Below are 9,487 nucleotides of genomic sequence, written 5' to 3' on the forward strand. Positions count from 1 at the left end.
GGGCCTCTCCCGGTGCCGACGCCGCCCAACAAACCTCCACGCGTTGCGCTCCATCCGCCGCTTTCCTTGCATGACGTTTGGGACTCGGTGACGTTCGGCAGCCACCTTCCAGACCGAAAACGCTGCCGGGTAGGGGCCGGGCACCACACGCAAGCCGGCAAACCCGCCGCAGCCGCGAAAGCCACGGGCTTTCCATTTAAGCAAAAAAATATAAAATAAAAGATGCAAATGAGACCAATATAAAAAAAAAAAAGTCTAAGCAAAGCAAACTTGATTAGCAAAGGGGTCTAAATCACATTACTAAAGAGTCATTGTCTTTTTCCCATTCTGCACTCCAAATGTGGAGATTATTGTTTTCTTTTTTATTATTGCATTCCTGTCACTGCCAATTCAGAAGGTAGGTATTTCGTCCACCTCTGCACGTTCACTTCTGCAGATGAGCCTGTTGAAAAGCACCGTAGCTTGATTTAATGTTATTTTCTCTTTCTTTCTTACTTTCTTTCTTTCTTTCTCTTTCTTTCTTTCTCTCTTTCTCTCTCTCTCTTTCATTTTGTCTCTTTTTGGTGGCTATATATAATTTTTTTTGATTTGTATGGTTTTCCCCAGTTAGCTGCAAAGCCATGCTCTTCTCTTACGTTCTTTTCTTTTATTTTTTTGCCCTGTCCATGTAATATTTTTCTTTCTTTCCGCCTTTTTCTCTTCCTCGTTTCCTCGTTCTGTTGGTAGAATGCATTTCTGTGTGTTTTAGCCCTCCGAGTTTGTGTTTGTTCCCACAGACGGTACAGTTACCATGAGTTGGTTTGAGTTCCTCCATGCTTTTTAGGGGCTGGCTAATGAGACTGAGCACAATTAGCGAAAAATAGAGGCAAAGAGAAGCAGGTGAACCCCAGTGCGTCACAAGGAGTCACTGGGGCACGGGTATTTTGGGGTGAAGGACTGGGAGGGAGGATAACAAGTGAGAAATTTGGGGAGATTGGGATTTTTTGCCCCTCCTGGGGCTGTAGTCGTGGTGGTGGAGGGACCCGGGGAGAAGATTTTGGGGCTGTGGTGGTAAAAGGCTGAGACCTTCCGCACCTGGGAAGGAGCCAGGCGAGGTGAGAGGCAGGTCTGGGGAGCACAAGCACCCCAAATGCATTTTCCCTTTGGGGCCAGACCTTTGCAAAGGATTTATTTGGGTTTGTTTGTTTGTTTTTTCAATGGAAGCCCCCTCTGCCCTCCCCATCCCTCTCCCTGCGTTGTGGGCGTGAGCCCCGCATCCCCACAGCATGGATAGCAAATGGGTGTGAGAACGATGCGCTCGGGAAGAGGACACCTCGCTCTGGCTTTCTCTCTCTTCTTCTTCTCCTCCTTCTCCATTTCAAGTTTTTCCCTCCCCAGAAGTAGGGCTGGGGACAGGTACGGCCGAAGCCCCATCCCCTGTGAGGATGCCGCTGGTGGGGCATCCATCGCCCCCACTGCTTCTCTGCCTCGCTGGAGCAATCGCAACAGCAGCCAGTTGTTAAAGCAGTCATAAAAATGCACCAAACCACCCCATTTTGGCTCTGGCGGGTGGGGCACACTGCTCTGTGGCTGTAGGGTCTGCAGGGGTTGTTGGCTCAGCCCCCTCGTCTGTGGGGACAGGGGCATGATGCAGGACAAGCCACCAGTGGAGCGGCCTCGTGTCCCTTTGTCAGCATCTTCATCGCAGACCCGTGGCACATCGTCTGCTTCTCTTTTTGGGGAGAAAAGCAGCGTTTAGGCTTAACTGCATTCTAGGCAAAGGGATGGTGAGGAAACAAGGTCACCGGCTGCCCCCGGGCGCAGCAGCACTGCCCCAGCACCTCCCAGCTTCCCTTAGGCCCCATCAGGTCGCGCAGGATTTGCTCCTCCGTGGGCACTGGGGGCTGCCAGGGGAGAGACCCCAAAGTCTCCCCATCGCCCCCTCGCCCCCCAGCCCAGGTTCTCCGGCTCGGTTGGGGCTGGAGCCCCCAGTACCCCAAATCCCAGCCCAACACTCGGGGCTGTCACCACGCCGGTGGCCCAATGTCACCACCAAGTAGCGAGGAGGGGTTCTCCCGGTGTCTGAGCGTAGGAGAAGGGAGTTGTTTTGTTTTATTTCTCTCCTCTCGCTGTCTCTGTCTCTCCTCCTCTCTCTTTTCTTTCTCTCTTGCATTTTTGTGAATCTAATGATGCACTTATATTGCCCCGCTTTTCCCTTCTCTTCATACCTTACCTACTAAAGGAGGAAATGCCACTTTTTTGGTAAGTGGATGTTAACCAAGAGGGACTTAAAAAAAAAAAAAAGCATATAACGGAAAAAAAAAAATGGAAGCAGAAAGCAAAGTCTGTGTTGAGTGCTGATGAGGACTTAGCAGTTCCCTGCAGAGTCACAGCTAACAGATCAATGCGTATCCCAGGAAGAGTTCAGAGACATTCGTTTATCTCAGTAACGATGACATTTGTGAAGTTTTGGTTTGGTTTTTCTTTGATTTTGATGTTTTCTTCTTTCTTTTGGTTTCTTTTTCCCTTCTTGCCCCTCGCCCCCCGACTCCCTGCCTTGCCCTCCATCGTTGCTCTGTGCCGTCTTCCTCGTTTCTTGATTTGTTTTAAGCCAAAAGCCGTACTATCTATAAAACCTATGCATATATAAACGTATAGATATATATATATGTGCATGCATCTGTGTGAGCAGACCTCCCGCCCCGCGCCCGCCCGGCCCCGTCACCTCTTTGTTTTCACCCTCTCTCCCACTGCTCACTCTGATTTACTCCTCCTCTGCCTCCCCTCCTCTCATTTGTTCTTTTTTTTTTTTTTCTCGTTTTCCTTGGTTTGTTTGGGTTTTCCGCCCCTTTTCCTTTCACCTTTCTTGGTTGCGGTGGGCGGGTGCTGGGGGTTTGCTTTATCTCCTCTCCAGCTGTTTGGGGGGGGGGTCATTTCTTTCCCTTTGAGCTTTCCCTCCCCAACGACTTTGGGGTTTCTTGGATTTTTTTGGTCCCTCCCCTCTTCCCCAAACCCTTCTTCGTTTCTTTGTTGTTTTTTCTTTTTTTTTTTGGTTCGTTTCTCTTTTTTTTTTTGCGTTTTTGCATGCGGAGGTTTGCATGACCCACGTTGTTGAGGGCGAGAGGCTGAGGAAGGTGCAGGGTAGCGTCTGTGTAGCCTGCCTTAATGCGATGTGCGTTGACGTTGTGCACCGAGCCCCGGCCCGGCGCGCCCCGTTAAAGACCTCTTTCTCCTTCTTTCTTCTCTTCTCCCCCTTCCGCCTGTCCCCCCTTCTCTCTGTCTCTCTTCCCCCTGCCAGAGGCCGGCCTCGCCGTCCCCCTCTCCGCGGCCTCGCGGCAGGACGGAGCCGCCGTCCCCCCGCGCCCGGGGCGGCCGTCACGGCGCCCGCAGCCCCCGCTCGCCCTCGCCGGAGCGAGCCAAGCACGGCCACCGGCACCGCTCCCGCTCCGCCTCGCCGCCACGCCACCGCGGCCAGGCCCCCCGCCAGCCGGCCCCGACGGGGCTCAGCCCCACCGGCTACAGCAGCGACTCGGAGGGCTCGGCCTGCTCCCACCCGCTCGGCCCCGACAGGACCCACGGCGCCCACGCCAAGAAGTAAGGGCTCTCTGGGTGCTGTCCCGTCGGAGCCACAACCCGGTTCCGTATGGGAAATGCAAGGACCGGGGCTGCGGGGCTGGGTGCAGGTGGGTGGGCACCGGGTGGGTGCGTGGATGGAGCCTGGTGGGGCGGGGGGGCCCCATGGTGTTATCCTGGTGGGTGATGCAGTGCCTGGATGGCTCTGGGGGATTATGGAGGTGATCGTCCCCCTGTGCTCTGCTCTGGTGAGGCCGCACCTCGAGTGCTGTGTTCAATTTGGGCCCCTCACCACAAGAAGGGCATCGAGGCCCTGGAGTGTGCCCAGAGACGGGCTACGAAGCTGGTGAAGGTTCTGGAACACAAGTCCTGTGAGGGGTGGCTGGGGGAACTGGGGGTGTTTAGTCTGGAGGAGAGGAGGCTCAGGGGAGGCCTCATTGCTCTCTGCATCTGCCTGAAAGGAAGGTGTGGGGAGCTGGGGGTCGGCCTCTTCTCACAGGTAACCAGTGATAGGACCAGAGGGAATGGCCTCAAGTTGTGCCAGGGGAGGTTCAGGTTGGAAATGAGGAGACATTTCTTCTCAGAGAGGGCAGTCAGGCATTGGGGTGGGTTGCCTGGGGAGGTGGTGGAGTCACCGCCCTGGGGGTGTTCAAGGATGGGTTGGACGTGGTGTTTATGGACATGGCTTAGTGGGTGACATTGGTGTTAGGGGGACGTTTGGACCAGATGATCTTGGTGGTCTTTTCCAACCTCACTACCTCTATGATTCTGTGATAATCAGGGTGTTTTCAGGGCCACGTGGGTGCTTCTGCTCCCCCACGGTTGCAGAGGGAAACGAGGAGCGGTGCGGTCACACTCAGGACGTTCCCCCCGCCCTCTGCCCCTTGCAGGGTGAAGGAGCGGCACCACCGGGGCCGGCCCAACAGCAGCTCAGAGTCGTCGGCCAAGCACTCTCGGCACGGGGCCTCGGAGCGCAGGAAGAGCCCCTCGCACAGCACCGGGCACCGCAGCAGCTCCTGGAGCTCCAGCGGCTCCCTCTCCAAGTCCCGCTCCCGCTCGCGGGAGAAGAGGGCCGGGTGCAGCCGCAGCCGCTCGCCCTCGCAGAAGAAAACCGCCAGCAGGTCAGCTCGGGGGGGTGCGGGTGGCACGGGGGCACGGCTCGGGGCTTGCGGCATCACGGCTGGAGAAGGGCTGGGTGTCCCTGCAGCCCGCCTCGGTGCACACGCGGCTCCTCGTGCCCCTGACGCCCCTCGTCTTGGTTTAGAGAGAAGGACAACGAGCCCCGAACACGCCACGGTGACCCCGATCCCGCCCGGGCCCGGCGCCGCTCCCGAAGCTACTCCCCCATCAGGAAGAGGAGACGCGATTCCCCCAGCTTCATGGAGCCCAGGAGGATCACCAGGTGGGTCCCGGCATGCGGAGCCACCACCGCTGGCACAGCCCGTGACCGACCTGCGCCCCCACGTAGCCCCAAAGGGGTGGGGGGGATGGTGGAAAGGATGGACGGATGGGTGGATGGGGATGGGTGGATGGTTGGATGCTCTGGAACACAAGTCCTGTGAGGAGCAGCAGAGGGCACTGGGGGTGTTTAGTCTGGAGAAGAGGAGGTCTCAGGGGAGGCCTCATTGCTCTCTACAGGTACCTGAAAGGAAGGTGTGGGGAGCTGGGGGTTGGCCTCTTCTCACAGGTAACCAGTGACAGGACCAGAGGGAATGGCCTCAAGTTGTGCCAGGGGAGGTTCAGGTTGGAAATGAGGAGACATTTCTTCTCAGAAAGAGCAGTCAGGTGTTGGGATGGGCTGCCCGGGGAGGTGGTGGAGTCACCGTCCCTGGGAGTGTTTAAGGGAAGGTTGGACGTGGTGCTTGGGGACATGGTTTGGTGGGTGATGGTGGTGGTAGGGGGACGGTTGGACCAGATGATCTTGGAGGGCTTTTCCAACTTCAGTGATTCTGTGATTCTCTGGGTGGATGGCAGAAAGGATGGATGGATGGATGGATGGATGGATGGATGGATGGATGGATGGATGGATGGATGGATGGATGGATGGCAGAAAGGACGGATGGACGGACGGACAGACAAGCAGCTTTGAGGACAGACACATAACCCTGAGGATGAATGGAAGAGTGAACCAGGCTGGCCCAGACAGCTGGGTAACCAGGCTGCCTCCAGCATTACAACCTTCTGGTCTCTTCCCGTTTGCAGACAGCAAATATGAATTCATTTTACTCTGTGTAATATTCCATATTGCAGCACATACATATTCCAGCAAGAAGCCCAACCCCAGTGCGTTTGCCTCCTGCCCTCCAAATGCCGTTTTCTCCTTCCCGAGACCTTACTGACTCAGGATGCGGGGCTCTAAGGCAGGCAGTGTTTAGTGCCAGATGAAGCACTGTGTGCATATATAGCATCTCGTTAGCATGCGGTGCTGGCGACGTTACCGGTGCTGAGCTGAGACTACCTCCTTTCTGACCTATTTGTCTCCCGTGCTATCAGCGGGGAGATCGGGGGCCGTAGCACGGAGCTGGCTGGATTTCCAGCAACCGGCTCTCGCTCGCTCTGGAAGGATTTTGATTTCTCCTGGGCTGGACATAAGGAGAGAAGGCAGGAGAAATACAGCCTGTACGCCGCGCTAAAGCTTTCTGCAGGCTTCCCCTGTGAAGCATATGGGCCAGGAGAGGTCCTCCCAGCCCAGAAGAAGGTTTCTTGCTCAGGTACCGGCTGGCTCTGCCGTTCCCCAGCTGAAATCCCCCAGGGACAGAGGGGCTGCCAGCACGTGGCCCAGAAATTGACAGCCTCACACGGATGCAGGCGGCAGGGACACCGTGGCCATCCCTCCCCTCGGTCCCCTGCCCTGGGCTGGATTTTCCTGGGATGCCCCGAGGAAGGTGGCAGGGAGGAGCTGTGGGGACAGCCTGTGGTCCTCACCATCCCAGGGGAGACCAGCCCCGTAGCCTGGCCAGAAGCCCCCTTCCTTTGCCCTCCTGCCCTGTCCTTGTCCCCCTACCACCCCGGGGCCCAGCACCGCGTGGTCCTGCCTCGTCCCTCAGTGATGCCAACGTCTCCTTTTCCATTTCATCCCAAGGTTCCTCTCGGAGAGCATCGCCGTGGGCCTGGCTCCCAGGGTAACCTCCCCCCTTCCTCCTCCTCCTCTTCCTCCCGGACCCCTCCGTGTCTCCCCGGCTGTGCGAGGCCGGCCGTGTGTCTCTCTTTGGTCCCACTAACACCGCTCACCACGACGTGGGGCTGCGAGAAGGAGGCAAGGGGCTGCCTTGTCCCCCCTCCAGCCTCCTCAGGGACCCACAGGGCTCCGGGCTCAGTGTCCTGCACCGGCTCCAGACGTCGCTGCCCCCGGTCCCCCCCTCCCCGCTGTCCCCCTGCTCCCCACGTCCCCATAGGAGCCGGGGAGGGTCGGACCGCGGGCAGCCCGGCGCTCGTCTCCCGCTAATCCCTAACGTCTCTTTTTCAGCAGCTTTCAATCTTTGGTGGCTGGGGAAACACAAAAGCCACATTAACCTGCTCACTTTCTGTCCTCGCCGCTGCCTAATCCAGGACTAACAGCCGGGGGGGGGGGACCAGGGAGGAGGAAGGGACCAGGGGGGGCCGGATCCTGACATCCCGCGGCCGCTCCGAGCACCGGGGCCGGTGCTTGGGCCCGTGCCCCCCCTCCCTCCTCTTCCCCAAACTTCAGCACGGCCCTGACTCAGTTTCCCTTTTCCCTCCGCAGTGCTCGCAAGCGTCCCATCCCCTACTACCGCCCCAGCCCCTCGTCCTCCAGCTCGCTGAGCACCTACTCGTACAGCCGCAGCCGGAGCCGCAGCTACGACAGCTACAGCACCAGCCGCAGCCGCAGCCGGACTCGCAGCCCCCCCAGCCGCTCGCGAAGCCCCAGCCGCAGCCCCAGCTACAACAGCCGCAGCAGCTCGGAGAGCGCCGGCTTCTGAGCCCCGCAGCCCCCCACCCCAGCCCCGGGAGAACCCCCTCAGGAGGTGGAAAAAAACCGGGGGGGGGCTGCTAAGGATGGACCCGGCAGCGGGGGGAAAGTCGGGGGGCGGATGGAAACCTTGCGGGGCAGTGGGCGACCCTGAGCCCCCCTCAGTATTTTGGGGGTCAGGGGTGGGGAGGGGGGGGGGGGTTGGCTTCTTATTACTGCAAACGCCAGGGTGGGGTGGGACGGGGTGGGCAAGCACAGAGCAAGGGAACAAATTGCTTGGCAGAGACCTTGGACCGAGCCGGCGGGGCGGCGGGGCCCCCGACATGGTGCGCTCCGGCCGGCGGTGCGTTTTTTGGCTCAGTTGGACTTTTCTAGCACGCGCTAAATAAGCGTGTTTCTCCTGCCCACGCTCAGGGCTTTTCACCGACACTGGACGGGGAAGAGGACACCCCGGGGACAGAGGCGACACGCACCTCTCCGGGGTCCTGGCAGCCCCGAGCACCCGCAGAGCCGCAGACGAACAAAGCGAGGAGCAGCCCGGCGTCGTCCCGTCTCGTCCCACACGGGGCTACGGGGCTGGGGTCCCTCTGCCTTGGTGCTGTGCGCCCCCTGCCCCTGCAGAACAAATGCTGCCGGGTCCCCTGGGTGTCCCCCATGAGGGGGAGCTGACAAATTTGGGGTGAAATTGTGCTTTGGGATGCGCCCCACAGAGCTCGTGGGGTGCCCTTTGGGTTGCCCTCCGCCTTTCCCTTGCTTTGGACACCTCTGGGCTCGTGTGCGGAGCCGCGTGGTGCATGAAGAGGCTTCCTCCGAGCGCCGGAGCAGGGGGACCCCCTGGCAGGGCACGAGGGGACAGGGCTGTCCCCGAGACCCCCTGGCTACCTCCTCACCCCGATTCGCGACCCAGTTCCCGGTCCTAATGGCTTCCCCGTGCCACTTCCCCGACGAAACGCGGCCCCGAGTGAAGGCTTTGACTCCTCTTCTGGAAGATGCTGCCACTGGTGCCCTGGCTGTGGCAGCCGTGGGTTAGCTGTGCCTCGGGGCCCAGCGGGCAGGATCCGGCCCCCAGCTCCGCTTCGGCCTCCCCCCGAGCATCCCTGCGCCCCTCCAGCAGCTTTATAAATTTAATTTTAAAAAGAGAGGCGGGGAGCGGGGGGTTGACGAGCACGGGCTGGCCGAGTGCTTTGCTGACAGCCCCGGTTCTGCGCCGTTTTGCTGATTTCCCAAAAAAAGCCCTTCCTGGCTGCGGGGGCTGCTCCCCAGCCCCTCTGTGTGCCGGCCCTGGGGCGGTTTGCATTTAATCCGCGTTGGCCACGCTTTTTCTGCCTGGCTGGAGGAGGACGAAGCAGCTGAGCCTCCCGGAGTGGGGAGAGCAGCTGCCGGGATTAACGCGTGGCCCCGCAGGGAGAGCCGGGCTTTGTGCAGCCCTCGGACACCCGCCTGCAGCCGGCCTGGGGACACTGGGGGCACTGGGGGGCACTGGGATGCCATTTGGACTCCAGCCCAGGTGGTCATGCGGTGCTAGAGCTGGCGAATGGGTCTCCAGAGGGCTGAGGTGTCGGCCAAGCCAGACCCCACTGTGCTTTGCTCGCCCCGCTGCTGCGGGAGGCGGGTGCTGCGGTGCCAGAGCCCGTCCCCAGCGCCCCTGCCTGAACCGAGGGGGCAAACGCCCCTGGGAGGGCTGCGGGGTGCTGGGGCGGGCACCCTTGTGCTGCTCCTACCCGCAGCCGTGCCAGCACCGGGGTGCAGAGCAGGGTGGGTGCTGTGTGCGTGAACCCACCCGTGCTGCCCAGGCGAACCCTCCGGGCTCAGCATGCCACGAAGTCATGCACAGCCTCACACTGAGGCCAGCGGGATCCCTCGGAGCAGCGTCCCCAAGAGCTGGCCGTGCCCTGATCCAAGCCACTTGGTTCCCCAGCCCTCCCAGCAAAGCCCAAGCTGGGAAGGAAGCTGCTTGCTCAGAAAAGAAAATCAGAAAGAAATTGGCTTTCACGGGGATGGAGG

General features: G+C 59.7%; 1 protein-coding gene across 10 annotated transcripts in view; it reads left to right on the top strand.

Annotated features, from left to right (window-relative positions):
- SRRM3 (serine/arginine repetitive matrix 3) overlaps positions 1–7,657 on the top strand; it is a 28,013-nt gene extending 20,356 nt beyond the window's left edge. For 2 of the 10 annotated variants that reach the window (XM_083806128.1, XM_083806126.1), the window contains 4 exons: positions 3,278–3,573; positions 4,443–4,673; positions 4,817–4,954; positions 5,191–6,775. In XM_083806128.1, coding sequence (XP_083662254.1) covers positions 3,278–3,573; positions 4,443–4,673; positions 4,817–4,954; positions 5,191–5,641 — 1,116 coding nt within the window. In that variant the 3' untranslated portion in view covers positions 5,642–6,775. Of the gene's footprint in view, positions 1–3,277; positions 3,574–4,333; positions 4,989–5,190; positions 6,776–7,276 lie in introns of those variants that run through there. The other 8 variants (XR_014574197.1, XM_083806129.1, XR_014574198.1 and 5 more) reach the window with 8 other exon arrangements.
- The last annotated feature ends 1,830 nt before the right edge of the window (positions 7,658–9,487 follow it).

This window comes from Anser anser (genome assembly GCF_964211835.1).
Source record: "Anser anser genome assembly, chromosome: 20".
Lineage (NCBI taxonomy): Eukaryota > Metazoa > Chordata > Aves > Anseriformes > Anatidae > Anser > Anser anser.